This window comes from Cyprinodon variegatus, unplaced genomic scaffold (genome assembly GCF_000732505.1).
Source record: "Cyprinodon variegatus isolate N-32 unplaced genomic scaffold, C_variegatus-1.0 Scaffold90, whole genome shotgun sequence".
NCBI classification, from domain to species: Eukaryota; Metazoa; Chordata; class Actinopteri; order Cyprinodontiformes; family Cyprinodontidae; genus Cyprinodon; species Cyprinodon variegatus.
Genome location: NW_015150543.1, coordinates 146,354 through 172,027, shown reverse-complemented (window position 1 = coordinate 172,027; position 25,674 = coordinate 146,354). Strand labels below are relative to the sequence as shown.

At 40.2% G+C, this 25,674-nt stretch overlaps 2 protein-coding genes across 3 annotated transcripts in view; one reads left to right on the top strand and one right to left on the bottom strand.

Moving 5' to 3' along the window:
- Nucleotides 1–22,401, bottom strand: part of thada (thyroid adenoma associated) — a 121,901-nt gene extending 99,500 nt beyond the window's left edge. For both annotated transcript variants that reach the window (XM_015373666.1, XM_015373665.1), the window contains exons 1-21: nucleotides 22,209–22,401; nucleotides 22,025–22,134; nucleotides 21,815–21,942; nucleotides 20,973–21,121; nucleotides 20,860–20,892; nucleotides 20,712–20,760; nucleotides 19,826–20,001; nucleotides 19,628–19,722; nucleotides 18,109–18,332; nucleotides 17,320–18,023; nucleotides 17,078–17,232; nucleotides 15,316–15,471; nucleotides 15,112–15,219; nucleotides 14,920–15,043; nucleotides 14,598–14,743; nucleotides 13,514–13,742; nucleotides 13,301–13,436; nucleotides 13,077–13,213; nucleotides 12,856–12,996; nucleotides 11,891–12,051; nucleotides 4,534–4,643 (exon numbers count right to left, since the gene is read on the bottom strand). In XM_015373666.1, the coding sequence (XP_015229152.1) occupies nucleotides 4,534–4,643; nucleotides 11,891–12,051; nucleotides 12,856–12,996; nucleotides 13,077–13,213; nucleotides 13,301–13,436; nucleotides 13,514–13,742; nucleotides 14,598–14,743; nucleotides 14,920–15,043; nucleotides 15,112–15,219; nucleotides 15,316–15,471; nucleotides 17,078–17,232; nucleotides 17,320–18,023; nucleotides 18,109–18,332; nucleotides 19,628–19,722; nucleotides 19,826–20,001; nucleotides 20,712–20,760; nucleotides 20,860–20,892; nucleotides 20,973–21,121; nucleotides 21,815–21,942; nucleotides 22,025–22,134; nucleotides 22,209–22,281 (3,344 nt within the window). In that variant the 5' untranslated portion in view covers nucleotides 22,282–22,401. The remainder of the gene's footprint in view (nucleotides 1–4,533; nucleotides 4,644–11,890; nucleotides 12,052–12,855; nucleotides 12,997–13,076; nucleotides 13,214–13,300; nucleotides 13,437–13,513; nucleotides 13,743–14,597; nucleotides 14,744–14,919; nucleotides 15,044–15,111; nucleotides 15,220–15,315; nucleotides 15,472–17,077; nucleotides 17,233–17,319; nucleotides 18,024–18,108; nucleotides 18,333–19,627; nucleotides 19,723–19,825; nucleotides 20,002–20,711; nucleotides 20,761–20,859; nucleotides 20,893–20,972; nucleotides 21,122–21,814; nucleotides 21,943–22,024; nucleotides 22,135–22,208) is intronic.
- A 1,632-nt stretch (nucleotides 22,402–24,033) lies between these two features.
- The window catches only part of plekhh2 (pleckstrin homology, MyTH4 and FERM domain containing H2), a 42,495-nt gene continuing 40,854 nt past the window's right edge, over nucleotides 24,034–25,674 (top strand). The window contains exon 1 of the mRNA XM_015373663.1: nucleotides 24,034–24,208. The gene's annotated coding sequence lies outside the window, so the exon portion shown is untranslated. The remainder of the gene's footprint in view (nucleotides 24,209–25,674) is intronic.

Below are 25,674 nucleotides of genomic sequence, written 5' to 3'. Positions count from 1 at the left end.
AACGCAGTCAGATAAAGTCTGGACTTTGACTAGGCCATTTGAAAACATGTCTGTGTTTTGAATTAATTCTATGGATGGAAACTAGCCTTGAGCTAAATCCAAGTCTATTTACAGCTCCTGCTGTTCATTAATCATGTTGTCCCTTTAAAATAAATACATTAATAAATGAGTCATTTACCACAGAGGCCAAAATGCTATTTTATAGTAGCAGCTAACAACAACAAAAAAAAATAATTCTTTTAATTTACTGAAAAAATGCTAAAGCAATTGTGCTCTACTTTTGTTTGCTTGCTTTTACCTGGTGAATAAACTAAACACCAAACACTTTGTAGAAACAAAATAGTCTGTTTTTTTTTTCTTTTTAAACATAAAAAAGAGCATTATTCTCCAAATTCTTTCCCTCCATTTAGATATTCTTTATATGTTTTATTAGCAAGAGTTTGAAGGTTTGTGCTTTTATATCACGTCAAAACGAAGTTGTAATCAAAAAATGTCATTACTGAAAGATGAATCGTTTGTCCTCCATTTTAGGATGATTTGTTCGGTCCAACTTGTTAAAAGGCCAGGAGTTTAAAATGTTTACACAAAATAAAACAGTATCTGCATAAAGGGACCATTAGAGGAATATTTTATTCTTCATATTGAATGGCTGATTTTCTTACATCTGTCAAAGAAAATCACGACATAATGCTGCAACCAGCCTGAGTTCCTTTAAATCAAGACTAAAAACAACAAAAACAATTCTTTAGGATTGCCTTCGAAAGTTCAAATGAAACATTAGTTCAACTTTCTTATTTTCTTTAGTCCAACTGTTTTTAATGTTCTTTTATATTTCTGCATTTTTTTTGTTTATTTTTTTTTCCTACTTGCTTTGATTCTGTTTTATTTTCCTATATTTTAATCATGTAAAGCACTTTGCATTGTCTTTGTACTGAATTGTGCTATACAGATACATTTGCCTTGCCTTGCCTTGCCTTGCCTTACCAGCATGTGCTAAGATTCAAAGAGTGAAGCAGCGAAGGAATCAAGCAAAGGAGGAGGAAGGGAAACAAAAGAAGAATGAAAAGATGAAGGAAAATTGAAAAGGAAATAAGAAATGAAGGAAGGAAGCAATAAAGGAAGCAAGGGAAACTAAGTAAAAAGGAAGAAAGAAAAGGAGAAAGTAAGAAGGAATAAGGAAAACAATAAAAAATAAGGAAGGAACGACGAAATACTTGGCCAAGTATCAAGATTCACACATGGAAACCCTGATGAACCAGTTCATCTTTTTTGGGCCATAGAAGCATCAGCATCATCAGACACATAATTAATATGAAATAATGCATCTTAAATCTTTAGCGTAAATTTAAAAAGAACATCCAGGAGCTGAAATCAGTGAATAAGGACACCAGAGCTTCCCTTTCCACTTTTAACATCTGACTATTGACAATAAAGACAACACATGCATGACGAGCAAAGAGGTGATTTTTAAAACATGTTTTTCATCTTTGACTTGAATACCTCACAGAACAATCTGGGTTCCTGTTGCAGCTAAATGTGCAAATCTGACCACAAAATTCAGTTAAAAAAAAAGAAAGAAAAAGAAAGTGAGGAGAAACAGAGGAAGTGGAGGCAGCAGAAGATTGGGAAGTTCAGAGTCACAGTAGAGACGCAGTGAGGGAGTGAAAACATGGAGGAACGCAGCAAAGCCAGAGCATCAAAGGCCTGTGGTGAGGCACCCCGCAATCAACACCCTGTAAACCAGCACACGGTCTGCATACCATCCACACAGAGCTGCTCGCCTCACACCAGCTCACAGCGCCAGAAGAGAAAACACACACTCCCTGCTCTCCCTACACAACCACCAGGATCTGGCCCTCATCACAAAACTTACAGAGAGAGACGCTGGTTTCTGCAGAAGAACAAAACAAGTGAGTGCTTTTCTGAGGACTGGGTGGTTCAAAGTCAACACCACTGCGGCGGTGGCGTGCTTCGTCACCTGCCGCAAAGCTGTGGACCATTTCCACTCAATGGAGGAAAACAGGGAGGAGCAGAAATCTATCATGTTAATAGAGGAATTATTCCAACAATGTCCCCCACACTTTATGGCCCTGCTGGTAAAAATGAAACATTTTCTATTGTGGTGCCATGACCTCAAGGCAAGCTTTCATTTTAGCACATTTACTGAAACAGAAATATCAAACAATATGAATGTAATTAAAATAATTTTTGTTTTATTTGAACCATATATGCTTGAGTTGCTGCGGTGGACTAGCGACCTGTCCAGGGTGTACCCCGCCTCTCGCCCATGACAGCTAGAGATAGGCACCAGCACCCTTCGTCACCCCAATTGGGACAAGCGTGTCAGATAATGGATGGATGGATGGACGTTTAAGTTGATCGGAGCAAAGACAGGAGAACATGGCAATAATCTTTTTTCACCAGCGTTTTATTGTCATTACCAAGTCACCAGTACAGAGCAACTAAATGAAGTCTCTGCATTTAACCCATCCCCATGGGGAGCAGTGGGCTGCCATTGTGCGGCGCCCAGGGAGCAATCATGGGTTAAGGGTGTTTGCTCAGAGACCCAGAGTGGCAGTCTGTGGGAGTGGGGCTAAAACTCAGAACCTCAGGATTCCAAGTGCAATACCCTAAACACTAGGCCGCCACTCCCCTATAAGGATATAAGTGCAGATATGTGAAGCTTGGCTGATGAGAACATTTATTTATCTTATCTGGTTTTATCTTACAACCAGAAACTTTAATGTCTTCTACTTGGAACTTAGTGTGTTGGATCAACACAAACGTTGGGCATAATAGTGAAGCCTTTTTTTGTGCTACTGTATAAAACCTCGAACTCAACGCTATTCCTGACATTTTGAATTGAAAAAGCTTCCTGGATGGGAAGCGAAACGTCTTCAAACTCAGAAACCAAATTCAGTGGATTGCTTTTAATTTTTTGGGACTCACAAAATGAACAAATAGAAATGCCCACCATAGTTCATATGGTGTATATCAATCAGGTACCAGCTACCCTCCATCATGTTTTCTGGGCGTGCCCAAAGATGATACAGTTCTGGTCTCTAATTTTTGACACGTTTTCTTACATTTGTGAGAGATATAAGTCTTCCCCCCAAAATTGATATATTTGGTGTGACTTTGCAGGGATGGTGATATAAGGTGCACAATCAGATGCCTTTGTTTTTTCGTCTCTATTGGCCTGACGTCTTATTTTGTGTAACGGGAAGTCAGAGAGACCTCACAGACACAGGCGATGGGTTGAGGATGTAATGGCACATTTAAAACCTGAGAAAATGCATCATCCGACCAGGAGATCAACCCAGAGGTTTTGTAAAGTCTGGCAGCCATTTCTGAATTACTTTCAGTTAGGCTCTATAGCTCTACTGTAACATGCCGATAGTGATGTATCCATTTCTATTTCTAATATTATTGTTGTTTTTTTCTCTTACAAGCTTCTTATTTGTATATGTTACTTGATTTTTTTTCCATTGCTATTGTTATTTTATTGGTTATGTTGGAAGTGTTGATTGGTTGTTATTATGTATGTATAATTCAAAAAACAATAAAAAGATTTGATTAATAATAATTCATTGAAACAGGTGGGTAAACTGGATTGGCTATAGCAGGTTCAGAAGGACTCTGTTGAGAGGTAAAAACAACAGGTTTCCATAGCAACCAAACACAAACGCCAAGTAATGTGGAGTTTCATAAATGCTGGTACGTTTTCAGCTGGAACTCTGTAGTTTGTTCCAATCCCACATCTATTGAGCTTTTGAAATACATTCCCTTTAGGGGTGTTTGGTGTAAAACAAAGGAGGAAATCCTGGAGGATGTGTGATGCTGCGGGCCTGCTTCTCTTGGGCACCTTTTAGGAGTTCATTACATCATAAAGACCATGAAATTCAACAACATTTAAATGAATAAACTATTCCTGTTTATTCATTTAATGAATGAAAAAGAAAAAGTAAAGGGGTCGACCCCAAGAGTACCAAGGTACACATAGGCTTCAAATACACTACAGTCCTGTGGGGACTAGATACCAAAGTGAAGGAATAACTCATGATTTCGTTGATGATTTCTTAAGCTTTAAGCAGAAAATCATCATAAACAACAGAAGGCTAATAAACATCATTCTTTGTGGGATCAATCCGTGTCATTTATTGAACTGAGTTGATAAAACAAATCAAATCCTCAATAATAGTCATTTTTACTGGATATGACTGTTTGCTACATCTGTAGCTTTCTGTAATAATTTGATCAAACTTCTTTTTCTGATGCATGTGAGGTAGAAAGTAGGATTTAAAAGGAAAACACCCTATTTTTCCTTCCTCTTGTTATTCATCCAGAGGTGAGCAGGTGACTCGTGTTCATCTACCTGTAAAGTCATTTTGTTGAGATGTGATACTGAGGGACTCAACCTCTCCCTAACGACAAGGCACACTTTCACTCAGCGCCATGACAGAAGCTATGCAGCCCATGAATGTTCACTAGTATCACCTTTCCGTCTTTGTTGGCCTGAATGTAAAAACACACCTGCAGAGCATGTCGGTGAGCCGTACAAAGCCTACGTAGGCCAGTTCAAAGGCACCTCGGTGCCGGGACTGCAGGAGCTGCTGACGGAAGTACAAGCCGACCCCCTCCACCTGTAACAGAGAGGGAGGGAATGCAGTCACAGCCCCACAATGGAAATAACACTTTGATTTTAAAACAGGCTTCATTGGGAAATGAATGACATAAAAAGTGTGATTCCTATAAATAAATCCATATAGTCAAAGCATTTAAACCAAAAGTGTAGAAAACAGTAAAAAAAATACATTTTTTTTTTTTCATTTTCAGACTTTCACGTCTTTTAGACATAATCAACAAAAGACCACCTGACGAGTAATTGAGCATTCACACAAAAGAATATACCGGAAATCCTAAGATCAGGCGATAACACCAAGATTTATAAACACAAAACTGGAGATTAACTAAGAAAACTATTAGAAAACACCATCAGAAAAGCCTGATGTTTGAGTCACGCTTTGACCATTTTAATATATACATTTTTCTCAGAGTGGATGCGTTTTGAGTCCAACAGAGATTGATCCATCTTGGTCTGTGCAGCCACTTTCACTTCAACATGTCATGAACTGAGGACAGATGGACCCAGTATTCAAGGAGAGACATTCAGTAGGAAAGTTCAAAACGTTTATTAAATAAAGAAAACTAAAGTGGAGCTGTGGCTCGCGGACACAGCTGGATGGGGAGCGGGGCACTCCCCAATCACAGACACTCTGGTTTAACAGTCCAGTCCAAGAATGTCCCCAAGTGATGCAGTCCCAGAGGACATGCTGGAAGCCGATCCTGGTCAGGGATCCAGAACAGACAGGAACAGGATCCAGATCAGGCTTGAACAGACAGGTGGCAGGATCCAGGCTTCCAGGCATCCACAAGCTCCCAGGCAGGTTCTGAGTCTGACTGGGACCAGAAGCATGACCAGGCGGTCATGCACAGGAGCAGACAGGATCAGGTGAAGATGTGCAGGCTCAGTGGAAGAGGGTAGCCGAGACAGGACGTGGAACCAGAACTTGATGCAGGACTTTAAACTGGTCTCCTCCCCGGAGCCAGGATTACTGAGATAAAAGCTGAACCTCCCCCCATATAGAGCCAAAAACCCAGAGGACTCCGCGGGGGAGGAACAGTGGATGATCAGGAGACGAGACAAACACTAAAACACTCTTTGCACTGGCTGCCAGGATCCAGGAAATGAACCAAGGAATAAAACTAACAGACAGGCTAACAGAACGACAAATAATGATCTGGCCCTGAATGCTCAGGCTGAACTGAATATAACCAGAAGAAACAGGTGAGAGGAATAAATTATAATGAGACAGTGAGGGAAAATGGCAGGTGAAAGAGATCATCAATTAAAGAGGAGCAAACAGGCCAGATCATGACACAACATGGTACTAACTGTTGTGAACGTCAAACACACTTTTTTATCAGCTTGTGTGCTAAATTGGATCCAGTGTGTTTTAACGGTAATGTCTGGGCTTCTCCCTCGCCTCTAATCCTCTCCTTGTTTCCTCTCTGTGTTCAGCTCAGACCCCAGCCTGGTTGATATGCTGTGATGGGACCTCAGAATAGTTGAACGAACATTCATCCAAGATTTCTCCACAAAGATGCCAGAGACTGCTAAACTGAGAAAGAATACTGCTGAGATTCCTGCCCCGATAAATACTTTCTGTTTATCCCGATTGTACTTTAAAGGCGCCTAACCAGATCTAAAGGGATAATTACATGTGTTTAACCCAGACACCAGAATAAAGTCCCATAAAACAGAGTGGAGGCAGCAGCTATGTATGTGGATGTGGGTCAAGTTATGACAAACAGGTGCATTCAGAGATAACCTCACAAGAACTTTCCCCAAACCCACAAAAGGGGTCAAATTTCAGGGGATTTTACCCAAAGATCAGCTTGTTTCATCATCGTAACCCCAGTCATTCCACAGCTTTTCTATCTTTAAACCATTAGCAAATCACTAATTCATCCAAGAAAGATATATTAATGACAACATTTTCCAAACGGACTCTTGAGCCAACTCTTGTGTTTTCAGCACATCGAACTGTGAGAGCGGCATGTCAGTAGCGTGACAAGTGTGTTCAAATAAGGACGCTGAGACATCCGCATAATGGCCACCGTCAGTAAAACCATCCAGTTAGTAATAGCGTTACCAACGGTATTCTAACTATACACACACAGAGACTCGCTGTTTCTGTGGCAGAGTGTAAACTGGTGAGTGTGCTGCAGGTGAGGCGGCAGGGCGAGGCGGACACAGCGCTCCGGCTCCCTGTCATTAAGCCTGTGGTATCACCACCACCAGAGCGATGGCCAGGCCCCAGCTTAGTCAGGGGTGGCACGGAGGGCACGGGGAGGAGTGGCATGGTCCGGAGGAACAAACACACGCCGAGCAGGAAATACTGTGTGTGAAAACAGAAAGAAACACAAAAACTTTTTTTTTTACTGGAATAGAAAAAACAGTGAAGAGATTAAGCAGAGACTTGCCCCTTATAGAGAAGCATGAAAAACTGAAAAACCTCTGGAGAAGAAAATATGTAGGGTTTAGAGATCCTTTGTCTAACTTTTTGTTTTTGTTTTAAATCTTCCTTATGACGGGTCAGTAAGCCTAACTAACCCTGAACTGGACGGAGTAAACCACAGCAGAACCAAGCCCAGTGACTTATCACACTGGACTCCAGCAGTGGACTCCCAGGACAGGACTGACCTCACCGGGGGTAAAAATGGCAGCCACAGTCACCGTTAGATGGCCCGCGGCTGCCGGAGCCCAGACCGCTGTGGTGCTGAGCCGGGACGAGCTGAGCCGCCACTTCGCCTATTTAAAGCCTTCCCCCTCCGAAGGTTCCCGTCTGGGTAACTGTTAAAAAGGGCCATGCAAGCTTCCTGTGTGTGTATGTGTGTGTGTGTGTGTGTGTGTGTGTGTGTGTGTGTGTGTGTGTGTGTGTGTGTGTTTGGGAGGACTTTATTTAGACATCAACTTCCTGTTTGCAAATTTGCCCGCTTCCCAGAAAAAAAATCAAGAGTGGCGAGAGGGAAAGATGTTTCCCTGAGTCTAATTACATGCATGGCTCAGGGCGCTGACAGAGACCCAAATAGCAAACTTCCTGTGTTAGAAAGAAGCCTGAAGAAGCTGCTGCAGGAGAAACGGCCGTGGTTCTGGTCTGCATGTGGTCCATTAATAAAAAAACAGGCTTAAAGCAAATGGATCAAATAATTCATCTTTTTAAGTTAAGCACATTTCTTTAGTTTGTAATATTTGACTGAACTATTCAAGTATAATCATCTTTTTTTTTTATATGTTTTTGCTTTATTTTCCATAACAATTCCAGATTTCAGTATTAAGAAAGATATTTACTTTATTTACTTTTTATCAGCTGATAGAGCTTAAAAACAGATCAGATCAGGTGCAACAGAGTAGTGAGGCAGCAGTGAGGTGTGTTGTAGAAGCGTTAGATGGGTTTATGAAAAGGTGGGTTTGGGTTTTGCTCTGAGGCTCTTTGTGTTTGCAGGTTGACATCATTTTGCACTAAAATATTTGCAGAGAACATTGAGATCTGTAATAAGAGCCTGGGAAAAAAAGCCAATTAAAGGGGGACAAAATGTTTGAAAAAAATTAAAAAAAAAAAAGATGCTAAAAGCAGTGGTTGGGCTGATAATGGATGGCTTTGAGAGTGCAATTCACCATAGAAGTGAATTAGAGACTGCAGGCAAGGCGGAAAGAACGAAGGAGGGATGGAGGTGAGAAGTTTAATTTTTAAGTAAAACTAGTCGTGTCTTTCTTCTAAAAGTGCTAAAATCCAGATGAAAAGGACACATTTCGCAACAAAGCTTTCTGAAAATCCTAAATTTGATTTTAAATGGAAGAAATAAGTTTTAATATAAAACAAAAATGTTAAAATATACTTGATAATCAGTCTGAAAACCAACATATATTGGAAGATATTTCTGACTTCTTTTCCATCTTTTATCTGCTCCATGTTTTTTGGCCAATTATCAAAATCTGTTCGTGTCATAATTGCGTCGTTCCTTCAGTGATTAAAAAATATATGGTGAAAATACTTAAAGAATTTGGGAAAAAAAGGAAACTCAGTGGCAAAAAGTGAAAGCAATACATCATTGTCCATCTAGGGACGAGTTGTTCCCGTTGCCATGGTTCTAAACCAAAAACAAAAACGTCCACAGGGCTGAAAACCGAGCCAATGGCGAGGTCCCAAAGGATCCCAGCTGAAGAGTGCAGGAGGTGTTCGGCTACCACATATTTTGGAAGATGCACGCTCGTTTCCCCTCTCATGTCGTCACTGTGGTGGAGCAGAGGGAGCTCTCCAAACTCCGCTGGTGTCGTCCCGGAGACTCTTCATGCCAGCAGGCTTCCCTGTTTGAGCGCATCCACACATAGTCCTGAACTAAGAGCAGGCAAAGGGGGGAAAAAAGGACGCGGTAGAGGTGAAGAGTTCAAATTTTCCTGTTGTCTCGCTGCTATAGCGTGCATCTGTTAAACCAGCAGTTATATAACAGGGGCCCCTGGCATGGTTACTGGAGACAACATGATATCTGGGATGTCACTGCCTATTATCTCTTCAGATTCTCCCTTAGGTGTTACAGCCTGAGCCCATCTGTCCAACAGTGTTCACTAGATCTTCAGGAGGATTTATGCTGCAGGATGTAGGAACAATAAAAAGAAAGTTCACCCTGAATTTTCAGGTATTTAACATGTCATTGAGGGCTCCCAATATTTAGGGTAAGGATTTACACAAAAATGGGAGAAGAAACTTTCATTAAGGTGTTTTTGTTTGTTTAACATACCACAGCTTATAGGTAAATTAACATAAAGTACTTTAGTTTTGATCAGGGCTATAAATATTATTTATTAGGATAAAAAAAGACGAGAAAGAGAAGAATGTTTGAAGCAGAAACGCATTTATCAGGCTCTTGAGTGTTTGACCCCAGAAATAAGAAGTACATCCTGTTCACAACGTCTTGTTTTTCACCGATTAATACATTTTTAAATAGGTTGATAAAGTTTTTTTGTGAGCTATTGTGCTGATTATGAACATCTGAAGTCTTCCTGTTTGCTCTGCTGGTCCAGAGGTAAAAACAAACATGCATTTTTCCCCTCCACCCCCCACACAGACAAACACAGGCTATGTCTGGGTCCCATGTTATTATGGACACGCACATGCTGAACCACTCAGACAAGCGTTCCTGTGTGAGTCCGTGCGAGCCGAGCGAGTGCCCGTTGTTGTGTGCGCCGCCGTTTGCAGCGTGCGCCGCTTCCCTGCTGGTGTTGGAAGTGATTTGGAAAGAATGCAGTGGAAAGGGAGGTGCGCCGCGGCCGTTAAAACAGTGGGGTTGCACCCCGAAATGAAAGCGCGGCACTAACGAGAGCGGATGCTAATTGAAGAGCCTCCCAGTGTGGGGTCACAAACGCACATAGACACTGAGGAGGAAGCTGCGGCTCGACAGCTGCTGGGTTCTACAAGGACTCTACTTTTTTTCAGCCGCTTTAAATTTAAACATCTCTCTCAATCAGAACACTGAAATTCTGAAAGGGAACTCCCAATATTTAGAAGCGATTAACAGCACTTATTCCTCCAATGATCAGAAATACAGGGGTTTGAAAATAATAATACGTCTCAACTTTGCTCCATTTTAAGCAGTTATAAACACCATGGCTTTGCATTAGGATTTTATGACAACTTTCAACTAGGGCTGCAACTAACGATTATTTAGCAAATCGATTAATCAGTCGATTATTTTACGATTAATAATCGGATAGCCAGAGGTTCCTTAAAAATGTTTTATAAAATTAAACCAGGTGAAACCGAAACATTTCCCCTTAAAGAGCTCTGGATAGCTCTAGCATACTGACAGATGAAAACTTTTTTTTTTTTTTTTTATCTTAAATGCAAAATGTACACACTCCAAAATGCAATAACTGCTGTAAGCGGGTTTCCCTGTCAGCTAAAGGCATGTTTTAGAGTCTCTATACTTCAAGTAATGATTAATCAATTACTAAATTAGTTGACAATTATTTTAATAATCGATTAATTACGATTAATCCAATTAATCATTTTAGCCCTACTTTCAACATAAAGTAGTTTGTAATTATGAAGCAGAAGGAAACTGATTTAAGGTTTAAAAGGTGTGAATTGTATTGTAATTGTACAGTATGATATTAATAAGAAAGAAAAGACTGGATCTGTGTCATTCTTTAGATATGTGATCCAGCCAAGTAGTCAGTAATTTCAGAGCTGATATCCAGTCCGGGTATCTGATCGGTGCATTTCTAAACTCATTATAAACTGTTCTTACCGATGCTACATTATTCCACCAATGATTACCATAGCAACAACTCCTATTCCCTAATTCAGATAACTAGATTTTTTACCTTCTTTTTTGAATAATCTAAATTTCTTTAGATTAGACGGTGAAAGTCTGTGTCGTTTCATATTTTAGGTCCTATTGAAGATTCTGGCTTTAATTTAGGGCTGTTTTTTCACACCAGGATGTTTTGATCTAAACCCTTCCATCGTAGATCCGACTCTTTAGTTATGGTCAAACTTTTACCAAAGAGGCTTAATGAAAAAAGATATCACCCTTCCAAAAGTGACACACATTCAAGCTGACCAGCAATCTCCTGCTCAATACATCATTTTCAAACTAAAGAACATACATTCAAGCAGGGTGGTAGCATCATTATGCTATGGGCTTTTTTCCCCCCACCAGAGGTGCTAATTGCATTTTCCACAGCAGATGAAATAATGGAGAAGAACACAGACAAAAATAAATATAATTAACTTTGAGATGGTTGGAATTTGGGACACAGCTGAGTTTTCAAACTGATCAAAAGAACTGATTCTGGAAGGCAGAAATCAGGTGTGCTTTAAGCTTCTAAAACTTCACAAAACCTTACCTCAAGCTCACTGAAAATTTGTTCACTTTGCTGAAAAATTCTGCTAACAAGGAACCAACAAATAAATCCGGACAAATTAAATCCAGAAGCTGATGCCAGTAAAATGCAAATAGTTAGACCAGATTGGAGGTTTTGTGTATAATTCTAACCCAATCACAGTAGTTATTGTTACATATATATAAGCCATGTCTGGTCACTGGAACTCTGTGGGATTTGGACTGCATGTGCAGGTAAACCTGAACATAATGCTGTGATATTCGTTATAATAAACCTCATTTTAGATCTCTGTGCATCTCCGCCTGTTATCCCAATCAGGCCTTTAAAGGTATCAAACTTATTTACAGCTGTTACGAAGAGCTCCTCTTTCAAAATGGAAACCATTTTCTGTACCTCAGTAAACTGATAATGACTGCATACCTGCTCCTCTGTGATGAGCCCGGCGCATGTCGGCTCGTTTTCATTGGTGTACTGCAGAGGCAGACTCTGACAGAGCTGCCCCAGCAGCATGGCCACTTCCTTCATGCTCCGCCAGCAACATACCAGCACCATCTGAGCCGTCACCCTGTAGCCTTCTCCGTCTGGAGCCAAAGCAGAGTCAGGTTAAAATAAAGCAGAACCCAGAGGAAGACCCTGCAGGTATCCATGGTTACAAATATTTCCTACTAGTTTTTAATTGTTTCTTTTACAATGCTTTGCCTTCCTCATTACTACATGAAAAAAATTACACAGATTACTTTGATTTCTCCTCAATAAAAAGACAGAAGTAAAGTCAACAAACTTTGCATAAACAGCAAAAAATATAAAACACCTCCCCCATCAGGATATCACTGGTACTACAACAGAAAGAGTGATTCAACAAAATACTCTCATGGTGAAAGAAGATACATTTCTCCTCCCTTATCATTCTTAGATCATGATATTTATCATCCTGACTTAATTATTGATTTTTTCCACAGTATAAAACAAGAAGAAAGCTTAAATTAAAAACGTTGCTTTAGAGAAAACTAGACCAGACAGCCAGAAAACCAGTCAACTCTTTATACCGACTGTTAGTTACGGTGAAGGACGCTTGTTCTGTCATCATTAATTAAACAGAGAACTTCTCGGTTTACTAAACTATGGAAGTTGAGCGTGAAACCATCCCTCCAACAACTGAAGCTTGGCCCAAACCCTATAGTGCAACAATCTTAGACACAGCAGTAAAACCATACAGTAGAATGACTGAAAAAGAGCATGCTGCTATGGTCTAGTCAAAGTCCAGCCCTTTATCTGATCTGAATCTTTCTAAAGCTGTTGGGGAACCAGCCGTCTTCTTGTCCATGTTTATAACTGGATAGTTAAACTCTAGAACTAAAAGCTGCAGCCATCCTCCTTTTCTGTACCTGTGTTTAGTGGTGGTGTGTGGGGGGTCCTGGACTGAGCTGAAGCATCATCTCCTTCCAGCTCTCTGGCGCTATTAAAGAAGTCGTTTGTGTCTCTGGGTTGAATCTCCTGCAGGATCCTCTGCAGGCCTCCAGACATCTCTGTGGAAACAAACATCATAAACATGTTCATGACTCTTTCCTCTCAGGAAGAAGAAGAAGAAGAGGAGGAGTGAGGATACCAGAGTCGCTGTCCATGGGGATGAGTCCCTCTGGGGAGGAGCTCTGAACCACCGGAGAGACAACGTCAGACATCCTGTAGCACGCAGCGATCAGCTCCGACGACAGGCCTCTCCATTGCTCCGTCTGACTCCAACACCTCAGAGCAAAGACACAGATCTGCTTTAAGTCTCAGAACAAATCAGATGTGCTGGTGGAGTGGAGATCATCACGCTGTGCTTCTCACTCTGTGTTTAGCTGCTGGAGGACAGCAGTGATGCAGTGCGCTCTGCCGTACAGCGGAAACGAAGCAGCAGCCTGCAGAAGGGACGACTCGGCTCCTGACAGCTCAGTCTGTAGACAGCACAGCAGGTACCGGACCACTGGGAAGAGGAAGAGGAAAACGGTCACATGTCATCAACGAGAAGATCTGTTCAGATTCCAGCTGAGGAGTTTTTACCAGCCAGCGCGTTCAGCTCCAACATTAGAGCCTCGGATGCCTGAGTCTGAAGGGGGTCGATCTGGAGTTCTAGACCTTGATCCTCAGCACATCCCAGCAGAACCGGGATCAGCTCTGGCTGCTGGAGCAGCAGGCTGAGGAGGTGCGCCGCCGTAACGCTGTCATAGGGTTTGGTGCTGGTGCTGAGGTCCAGAGAGGCCTGAAGGACGCGGCGCATCGTCTGCGGCGCCTGGAAACACAAAGACATCAGTGCTGCTGCAGCTGATTGGTTAGGAGGATTAACAAAAACTGGAACAAATATTCTAGAGACCAGAGATCCTCGCCAAAGAGATCCTAAGCAAAGAAGGAAGGACAAAAAGGGAGAGAGAGGGAAACAAATAATGCAAGAGTTAAGGAAAGGGAGGATGGAAAGAAGAAGGGACATGACACAATGAAGACAGGAAAGAAGGACAGGAGCGGAAGGAAACAACCAAGGAAAGAAGGAAAGAAGGGAGGAGGAATGCCAGAAATAAGGTAGCACAAAAGGATGGAAAGGAGCCAGGACTCAATGAAGGAAGGATGGAAACAATGAAGGGAGGAAACAACAGTCTGAGGAAAGGACAAAAACCTTCCAAGGCCACTTGGAAAAGAATTAAATCTAAATAAGTCATTTTTTCTTAAAATAAGTGCATTTTTTCTTGAATTAAGGATTTAACTGAGACGCTTTGCCAATGGACAAATGGACAAAAGGACAATTTACACTTAAAATGAGAAAAAATAATTGCATTGTCTTATTTCAAGAGCATAATATCTAGATACCTTATTTTAGGAGTAAAAATACTCATTCCATTGGTACATCATCTTATTTACCTGCTCAAATTAAGGGTAAATACTCTTAATTTAAGACATTTTTACTCATTTTGAGATCGTTTTTGCAGTGATCAGTCATATGCATGATTATAAAATATTAACATTTATGGCAGATATCACAGGAAGGAAAGAATGAAAGTACAAATAAAGGTTACCAGCATTAAAACCAATATCAGACACCCCCTGCCCAGTGTTTAGTTTAGCCGATTAAGAAGACATTAGAATCAAATCAAACCTGAAGTCCAACAGCAGCCGGAGGGAGCTGCCTTAGTAACGATGTGGCCAACTGTTTGACCTCCAGGAAATTGCTGGCCACGCAGTAGAGGACGTTCTGAGCATGTGCGGAGGTCACCACTTCTCCCAGGGCGAAAACGTCAGGCTCTGAGAAACAGACAGGAAGAGGACAAGGTGGTGGAGAGAAAGGAGCCCAGAAATACAGTCACACAATTCTACAAGAGAATCTGCTTTAAAATAAAGTTTTAACTCTATTAGCATTTCAATCCAACCTCTGACCACCACATTTATCAGCTTGATTAGAGATTATAGGGAAAGGTTACCAGCAGTGAAGGTGAAGAGCTGAGCCAGCAGATTGAGCAGGTTCAGCGCCATGAGGCATTTGGAGAAAGATGCTCCAGGAAGCAGAACCTCCAGCAGGTTCCCACACAGCCAGCGCAGGAACTCCTGCAACCAGGAAAATACTCAAAATAAGACTTTGTTCACTTCAGATCATCCTGCCTGAGCTCCTCTACCTTGTACTGATGCAGGGAGTGCTGGTCTCTGGCTCGGCCCTTTGCTGCTCGTTCTTGGATGAGCCTCTTCTGCAGCAGCTGGCTGCTGTCCTTCACCCTGCAGAGTAACTGTAAGAAACAGCGAGATGGGGGGGGGGGTGATGAGAGCTGCAGTGTTCTGTTAGAAGCAACCTTCAGGAATCAAATGGACATCAAGAGCCTCGCCTTCTTCAGCAGGCTGATGGTTTGCTGTCTGACGCCGGGCGACTGGCTGTTGAGGTTGGAGGGGAGGAAATAGCGGATGAGCTCCATCTCCTGTGATGTCAGGACCTCCGTACTGCGGTGGCTCTCACACACCAAACCCAGAGCGTCCATCCTCACCTGCAGAGGAGTCGAGTGTTTGACTTTTTATTAAATTGTAGCTAGATGTCTTCAGCAGCACAGCGATCTAAGCTTAACAGGATAGATGGAGGAACTGAAGAATATTTTCCAATCAACCCACAGATTCTTGAGTTTGGTTTAAATCTGAACTTAAACTAGTCTGAACTATTTGATGGTAAATCTGTCTGAATGTTAGCGTTCATTGTCCAACTGGAAGGTGAACCTAAACCCATCTCTGGTTTTTTGCAGCCTCAAACACTTTTTATTTTCCACTTTTTAATCTGTAACCTTCCTCCATGATAAGCTTCCTCACAGCTTATTGTATAACAGGAACAGATTAACTTCCTGTAAATTAGACCAAACTGTTTAATTTGGGTTCTTACGACCACAGTCCCATTATGTGTGCCTGCAACCAAGATCTAAACAGTTGGTTTTGATATATTTAATTATTTCTCTTTTTTTTATATTGACTTCTGCTTTTTGATTTTATTTTTATAATATTTTTCCCTTTTGTTAGCTAGTTTTTTTTTTAGATTTTTTAATAATTTTTAATGCCATCAAATGTATTGATTTTAACGATTGTCTTTTACTCTGTTTTTAATGTTATGGTCTTTTAACCTTTGTTTTAATTTTCTCTTTTTGAACTGTAGCACTTTGAGATTTGAATTCAAATGTAAAGTACGTTACAAATAAAATTCATTAGTATTATTATTATTTTTAGTTTTTTTTTTTTTTTTTTTTATGTCAGAATCAGTTCAGTTTTTATTAGTTTTAGTCTTATGTAATGCAACTTACATACTGGGGGCAAGACTTAAACAAAACAAAACAAATTAATAATAATAATAATAATAATAATAATAACAATAATAATAGAAATACAATCCCAGATAAGGACAGTCTGCTGTACCTGCCTACGGCTGAGAGGAAACTAGACCTCATTATGATAAACTAAACATATTGTCTTAAAATTCAACTATTATTACAGCTTCATTGGTTACGCTGTTTTTTTTAAGGTCTAGTTTTTATTTTTATTTCAGTTAATGAAAAAAATGTTTTGTTATTTTTCTGGTTAATTAACGTTAATAACATCGCTAGTGAAAAACTGCAAACAGATCAGACTCTGCAGCTCCTACAAATGTATGTCCGCTTGGTTTCCTCCATCTCAGTAGGTTTGCAGTCATCTTTCCTTCATAGCTGACAGATTGAAAAGATCTCTGTGAGACCTGTAAAGGTTGCAGTGTTGTTTTATAACCCACAGCTGCTTTAAAGTTCTCAGGTTTCTCCCTCACCGACCTTCCTTGGTCCTCATGCTGCTGTTTGATCACTAATGTTCACTAATGTACCTCTGAGGGCTCTGCAGAACAGCTGGATGAGGTTAAATGACATAATAGACTGCTAATAATCAGTGGTGTAACTGAAGTCGGATGTTTGGATGTTTCTGTAGCTATAAGAGTAAAGTGCACAACATGCTTTTCAGAATTATACCAATAGAAAAGATTAGATTGATGAAATAATCCTACTTCCTCTTCATAATCATTTGTCTGTTTTGCGTTTGTTCATTCTATAAAACTCAATAAAGTTTGAGGATTCTAATTTGGAAAAACACCTGATCGTGTTTGTGGATAAGCGCCGTCTGCAGCAGGGAGAGCGGGACCAACCCCGCCCACAGATCATCCTCTGAGGACGCCATGACTCCCTGGGCCCTGGCTGCACGCAGGCAGGTCATCAAGGCTCCCAGTGCACCCCTGCTCGATGACGGACCTGATAAAAAGTCGGGATATTTTCTATTTGAAGCAGAAAAATGTAGAAAAAACAACAACAAAGAACCATGAGGTGTTACTTTCGTACCCGTCCTGCAGGGCGGCGCATCCTGCAGGGCCTGCACCATGTGAGTCAGACTGGAGGGGCTGCATCGCAGCAGCTTAGGCAGGAAGTAGTCCAGTATGTAGGTGGTCTGATCCGGCCTGGTGTGGCACAGAACATTCAGCAGAGGGTCCACCCAGGTTCGGTGCCAATGCTCCATCCAATCCTCTGAGCCCCTGTTTGAGAGCTGCGCCTTGTGGCTGATGAACAGCCTCTCCAGCAGGTCGCTGGCATAAGGAGCCAGAGTCTGATCACCCATCAAGTCCAGAAGGCGCGAAGGCAGCAGGGGCTGGATGCTCAGGAGGTGTTCCGCCCCGTGGAGCTCCACCAGGCAGCCCAGAGAGCCGTACTTCCCCCTCATGTGCCACTCCAGGCCCAGCAGGCTGTGAGTGAGCTCAGTGAGGTATGGATCCTCCGATGGGCTGCAGCTGGACGGCTTGGTGCGCTGATGCAGGCGCAGGAGGTTGTGGAACAGGGAGCGGGTTTGGTGACGGACGCCGTCCAGAGGATGCTCCCAGTGGGAGTAGATGTGCTCCAGCAGGTGGCGCTGCAGCTCAGAGCCTCCACAGAGTGCCACCTGGAGGCTGGGGGGACAAAGGTGCTTCTCCTCCTGCAGGCAGTCCAACGCAGCCCCACTCCACAGCGTCAGGACTCGAGCCACCACCATCGCTGTGCTGGACTCCCTCACTCTACAAAAACATTTCCAAATGGAAAATAACTAAAATAAATAATTTTGAATACAGGGATAAAAGATGAGTAGGAAAGCAAAGCTACCTGACATCCAGATCCATCAGCGTCCTCGGGACCAACAGCAGCAGCTCCTCCCACTGAGGCCCAGGCAGGGAGCCTTTCCAGCTCAACATGGCCAAAGCGCCGTGGCAGAGGTACAGAGAAACGCCTGGAGGCCGGTCGCTCGCGCAGAGGGCCTCACACCTCTGTCGGAGCCACTGAGGGGCCGATTCCAGACCCCCAACTGAGCTACGCAGCAAACCACAAACCTGATGATAGAAACATCCAAAATAGGGCATCACACACAGGAACAATAAAAAAGCTCCCTATAACAACACAGAATCAGAAACCAATTACAAAAATGCAGAGGTGGGGAGTAAACAGGTACAGTTACTCAGTTACTTTTTTGTAAGGAAGTTTTTAGCAATCATTTTACTGCATCACACATTTTTGTTTTACCTAAATAATATTACAATGACATGTAGGAACCTTAATCAATAGCAACTACTGAAAAAACAAAAAACAAAAAAAAAGAACAGCCGACACAGGCCAATCGTTTTAGTTTAGAATTACATTTTTTTTTGCACAAAATTTTATTTTCATCTGTTGAGACATTTAGGGAAGAGAGGTTAAAGTGTATAAAATAAAAAGTATATATTGTCACTAAAGGTGGTTTATCCTGTTGTGTCATGCAAACTTTTTATTACTTTAAAGATATATTGGAGGATGTTCTTTCTCTGAGTGGATCATCAAAATAAGCGGTCCTCCTAATTGTCAATCATTCTGGTGATATGTTTACGTAAAGCCGTCCTTCGTGCTCGTCCCCATTTTCACTTTCTGGTGGTGAGTCTGACATAGTGGAAAAATTGCAAGTCTTCTTTCAGAAAGTAAGCTTGTATGCGCGATGCAAACAACAGAGCAAGGTACATGCATCCCTCTCAGGTTGTGCTTTTTTTTTCTTCTTTTTTTAAATGGAGAGGGCGGGTCTTTTCAAACATTCACGAAAATCCTCCACTATACCTTTAAGAAATTTTTCAGATGTTATATAAGTTAAAAAAATTATTTTGAAAAGTATGTATTCTGCCTCATTTTTGTTTTCCAATTTTTTATTTGTATTCATTAAGCCTTTATCACAATTGGTACATAACTTTATGTTATGATCTGTTTAATCCACATCATTTTAAACTGTAATGTGCTTAAGTAGCTGAAGTACTTTTTTACTCGAGTAATTTATTGGACAACTACTTTCTACTTTTACCGGAGTAATTTGTGGAAGTACTGCTACGTTTTACTTGAGTACATTTTCTTGTTACTCTATCCACCTCTGCAAGTAAGGATTTCAGAGTCAAGATTCTGGTTCGGTTTCCTGAAGATGAAATCAAACAGCTATAAACGAAGCACAGTCTGCTTCAGGTCACTTCTTTTCTGTACACCTCCCACCACAGCATCTCAGTCAGGCTGCATTCTGGGCTTTGACTAGACCATTGCAGCACCTCCATTCTTTAATCTTCAGCAGATAAGTAAACCTAAAGAACACAGAAGGTATGCTTTCTGTAGAACTCACCACAGATGCGACTTCATCTCCAGAGCCCATAACAGACCTGATGAGCAACACCACAGCCATGCCAGCCGTGCTCTGAACAGCCTGAACAAACTCTTCTGTATGTGGAGAGATGATTCAACCAGGAAAATAAGCGTTACTCTTTGAAGCTGAGATCAGATGTTTACAGATAAAGTCACGCTGTGTGTAAAAGCGTCTCACCGTCTGTGAGGATGTGTGTGTAGCAGCTCAGGAGGCCGCCCAGTGTGTCCGGCTGAGCCTGCAGCACGTCGCCGATGGCCTCCTGAGATCTCTGAAGCACCAGCATGGAGGTTTTCACTGCAGCCAGGCACCACTGCATCAGCTGGGCCTGAGCGATGTGTCGGCCTGCAAGACCACTGAGCAACCAGCAGGGGGCGACAGACATAAATAAGTGGGAAATAGGTTGCATAGATGAAAACCTTATTTTACTAAGATGTAATAGCTATTTGAATAAAAACTATATGAAATTAAGACTGTTAAAAATCAGAAAATGTCTGAAGAACGTTAAACTTTGTGACCCATATATATATATATATATATATATATATATATATATATATATATATATATATATATATATATATATATATATATAATCATTTAAGCCATTAAATATTTGATGCTAAGGGTTCTGGCATGTCTTTAAACTAGTGGACCAACATCTGAAAATAAACTAATCAAGATTAACTCTACTCAGATTAAAAAAGTAAAACACCCAACCAGGAAAGATTCTTCTAAAAAACATTTCCCAAAATATAAGAGAGGCTTTATGTTTATATTCGAACATTGAAAGTATAAAAACTGAAGGTACCACAAACTAATACTAGTGCTTCCCACCATGATGCTGCCACTACCATGCTTGAAAGTTAGTATTTCTTAATCCTGCATGGTTTAGAGAAAACATTCAACACTCTTCAGCCGTATGTTGGCTGATCCCTCCAGCCTAAAGCATGATGAGTTCAGATATAATAACATTCCTAATAAGCTCCATCAGATCCGTCTCTCATAGTTGCCAACAGGTTGGATTTTTAAACATCTATGCAGAAACATGAGTTTGTCTTCATACCGGTTCTGGTGAAGGTATTCATGTAAAACCTTGCTGATGAATTTTAACACTATAAAAAACAAAGAAAAAAGGAAAGACTTTGATGAGGTTCAGTCTGTAACGATGAAACTCTTAAGTTTAATTGAAAGTAGCAGGAAGTGACACCAACCTTTAAGCAGCAGCTTGTGAATGCATCTCTCACCTGGAAAAATACAATTTTCCTCAACTTGTTAATCTACTGGTTCATTCAGCAAAAGCCAAATTGGTCTGATCCACACTTACCAGTGGGGAAGCTGTCCAGGCAGGCGGAGATGGTGTCTATGATGCGAGGAAACTGTTCTGAGCTTGGACTGGACAGGAGGTCAGACAAACAGGAAGACAGCGTGTCTACGGTCCGCCCCTGAAGCCACTTTGGTACTGAACCCAGGGAACTGAGCAACAAAACACAGAGGAAGGTTCTGCTAAGAGAGTTTATTTTTCTTTAAACATCCTTATATCAGTGCCTTGCAAACTATTTAAAGTATTTAACCCATGAGTCAGTGTCAAATACAAGCAGCATCGGTAGCTGCAAGTCTTTTGCGTACCAGTCTACCGGCTGTGCACCTCTGGAGGCTCTAAACTGGATTTAGATCTGGACTTTCAATGGCTCACATATATTTGTATTGATCTAAACCAGGTAGCTCAGGCTTTACTTTTAGAGTCACCGTCCTGCAGCAAGATACACCTCCTCCCCACATTATAGTGGTTTAATCTCTACCAGCAGAAACGCATCCTCACAGCAAGCTACCGCCGCCTAATGAAATGTTGTGTTCTGGTGTTTTTTCTATTGTTTGATTTTTGCATGTAGATCAAAAAGTTTCCTCTCAGTCTTAACTGACCAGGGCTGGGTTCATACAGAGATCAAATGAGATACATATAAACTGTATATGTTAACTAAAGAGACTTATAATAAAAAGTGTATCAGAAAAAAGGGGAACTTAATGCAAATATGCATCATATTTTTAGACTATAATTATAAAAAAAGGATGAAACTCAAATAAAACATGCGAGAATATTAAAAATGAATGTACTTTTCACTGTAATGTGCTTGTTTTCATGTGGGGAAATGAAGTAGCTTATTTTACCTGGCAACAGCCCTTCTCAGGGGGTTCTTAGGCTGCACAGAGGTATAGACCAGAGCTAGAGTTTTCAGACAGACATCCAATGCATCATCAGCTTCTTCCTCATTCAGAGCCTCCAGCTGGGATCCTGCCTGATGGACACAAACGCATCACAAAATGCATGTGTGGATGCATAAACCTACCAGAGAAGATCATATTTCACTCTGTGTTTACCTTTTTTATTAGCTGGATCTGTTGCACAGGATCAGTCAGCTCTAAACAGGACTGTAGGGTGTGGGAAAGCTGTTTGACTCTCTCTGTTCCTCCATCTACAGACAAGGAGGCTTGGAGGGAGAACAGGAGAATAAGGTGGTGGAAATTCAAGACAGATAGAGCAGTTTTATGGTATAAATCTCACCTATAAGCTTGCATAAAGTCTCCTCATCCAGTGCCACCGCCTCTACTTTAATAGTTTTCTTCTTCACCACCATGACTTAATGTCTGTTACCTATAAGATGCTGATAGAGTTTAAATATTTGTGCGCAACTACTTATAAACACAAACAAATGAAAGATTAAAAAGCAGCTACCTCCGTTCTGCATGTGGTCTTCGCTTTTGTCTATACCGGAAGAAAATAAAAGCTCCTGTAGATTTTCGCAATAAAATATTCCCAAACAGATTATCTTACATTAGAATTAAACGTAAAACCAAAATAAAGGTTAGTGTTTTTTAGACATAATAAAATTAAAAGTTGGGGGAAAAAACTGTTTCTAAAACGAACTCTGTAATTATTGTGCAAAATCGAAAAAGAATTATTTTGAAACTAGAGTACTTTGTTCTTCCTGGACACCCTAGTGACGTCAGAGAGGTTTGCAGCGGGACGTTAACTCGGTCGCCATATTGGAAGGGTAATCAGCGAGCTAAAAAATATATATATATATGATTTTCTTTAAAAGAAAATCATGCGGCATCGTATGAATGTTGCAAAGTTGATAGAGTATACATTAATCCTAAACTTTTCTTTAATAGCGCACTGTAAAATGCCTTAGGAAGTTGTGTGTTTTTAAGGTAAATAAAAAAAAAAATTGATTGGAATCAAATAGAATAGAATAGCAAATTCCTTTATTGTCCCACAATGGAGAAAATGTGATGTTTACAGCAGCAAAAGGTTATAGTAGACGTGGTCACACAATGTGCACCTTAGAAAAGTGTATAAATATAACAGACAGGAAAATAAAACAAATGGAGTTTTTTTACTGTGCAATATTTTTAACAATATAAATACTCTTTATCTGAAGAATTTGAAAAAAAAAATCAGACATTTTTTCTGCAACACCTGAGATTAGCAAAAAAAAAAAATCAGTAATTCAGTTACAAAGTGAAAACCGACCAAATATTTAATTAGACAAAGACTAATGTTTCCATGCCTTTATTTCTGTCAAAAAAGAATTATGAATATGATTCGTCTTTGCTTTTCAAAAACATTTTAGATTAGAAGTTTATATTAAACCAATAAAATAACATTTTCATATAAAATGTGCAGCTAGTGGAAGTAAAACCAATTTATCGAGCTTAATAACTACTTAAATGTTCCAATCTAAACCTGACAGAAAAACTTGACACATTGAACTATTATTATTATTATTATTATTATTATTATTATTATTATTATTATTATTATTATTATTATTATTATTATTNTATTATTATTATTATTATTATTATTATTATTATTATTATTATTATTATTATTATTATTATTATTATTATTTGTTACAGTCCCTCTAGGTATCAACACTCAGGTTTTTTTAGTGGTAGATAAATCTTGGTGCGTTCAAACACAATCGGAAATTACATTTTTTTCCTGAAAAACTTAAATAAGGTTCTCGTTAAGTTTGCTTGCTGTTGCCCTTGTGTGTACTAACCATCCTAGATTAAAAATATATTTTTTTTTCAGCAATCATATGCTTTCCAAATATTATGAAAATAGTGCATGAGGGGAGGGATACACCGTAGGTCAAAATATAAGATCCAACCTTACACCTGCAGTAATTCCGCTTTTCATTCATACGGGATTCTGCTAATGAAAATAATTCAAAAGCTTCCAGTTAACTTTTTTCCTTCTTTGAAATTTAGAAGCCGGACTTCCGGGTGTAACGTGAATGCATCATGCAGATCCCTCTGCTCTGAGAGCCGCTATCCAGCACATTATTGGTCGCATTTCATGAAGCCGCACCCTCCAGAATTAAAAAAAGAAAAAAGATTGCAACCCGTGTCCAACTTTTCCCAGTGAGCTGAAATGAAAACCTCCCGGAAAAGGCAGCATTTTTTCCTCCTAAATTAGGATTTTTTAATGTGGCTGGGTTGAGCATGGCGTAAAGTCACACTGAGAAAGAATCAGCATCAGTATTATAACGGGTAAGTTTTGCTTTTATTGTATAGGAAACTCTGCTTTATTTTGTTACTTTTTGAACTACTTGAAAGCTTTCCTATTTATCTATGGGAATATCAAAGTATTTCCAAAGTTACCAGCTAGTAATAGATCTACAGAGAATCTTTTCCATCAATTAGTACTTTGTAGTTAACTGTCAACTCTTTTGCTATTAATCAATTATCAAGTAGATTTAATTATAATGTTTTTAATAATCAGTCTATTTAATTCTGGTGTGTGATGGCTTTATGAAGCACAAAAATCAGAACCAACCATCTGTCATTAATGCATATATATGGTTTATTTACATCAATTAACCTATAGGGGGTAATAGAATGGTGTATGTACAGTAAAAGGGGTTATCTTCACTGGTTTGTTAAAGTATTCATACCTGTTCTACTTATTCACATTCATACACTGACCTTGGGGTTATTAGGTTTCATGTGAGAGACCAGCATAAAGTCATGCTAAATTTTCAGCCCTCCTAAGTCAGTACTTGTTAAATATTTTTGTTTTTGTTTGTTTTTTGCTGCAGTTTTAACTCCAAGTCTCCTGGGTTTTGTCTTTAGCAGCTTTTCTCACCTAGAAAATAAGACATTTCCCAATTTTTTTTCGCATATTAATTAATAAAGTTCAGATTTAATAGTAAATGTTTCTGAACATTAATATGAAAAAGATTCTGTTTGATATTGAGGTCTGAGCTTTTACTAGTCCATGCTAATACATGATTATTTAAACTATTCTGTTCAGTGATTAAGGGAGTTTTTCCTTTCCACTGTCGCTTCAAGCATGCTTAGAGTGAGGGATTGCATTTGAGTCAATGAGTTGATGCAATCAACTGGTTTTCCTAGGATAGAACACTGTAAAAGTGCCTTGAGATGACATGTGTTGTGAATTGGCGCTATAGAAATAAACTGAATTGAATTGTTTAGAGTCCATGTCCAGTAGAAACTTTTACCTTCAACCCAGTCAGCTGCTATGGATTCCCAGTTTTAACCCATTGCCTCTTTCCAATAACTTAGACTGGCTTCTCTATCCCTGCTAAAGAAAAACATCCCCTCACCATGCTCCTGCCACCACCGTGCTTTACTATTGCAATTTTTCACTTTAAGTTTCCTGCCTCATTAAGATCTTTCTATGTCCCCCTGAAAGATTACCTTGGTCTCATCCAGTAGCAAGTATATGGGTCATTTTTCAAAGCACTGGAAGATTTCATACAGATGGACCCCATATGTTTTAGTGTGCCTAATTCTGCTGCTATATGTGGCCTTTCGTTGTTGTTTTTCTGAGCCGTCGGCTCTTTTTATTTCTTGCCTCCGTCTGTCTTTACCGCAGCCCGGCAGCAACAGAAATAGGCTTGTGGAAAAAAAAGCCGTTTTATGGCCCGCCACCACACATGTTTGCTGTCTCTTTGAGAGGGACCTCAGGCTGGTAATAAGAGGTTAGATTTGGA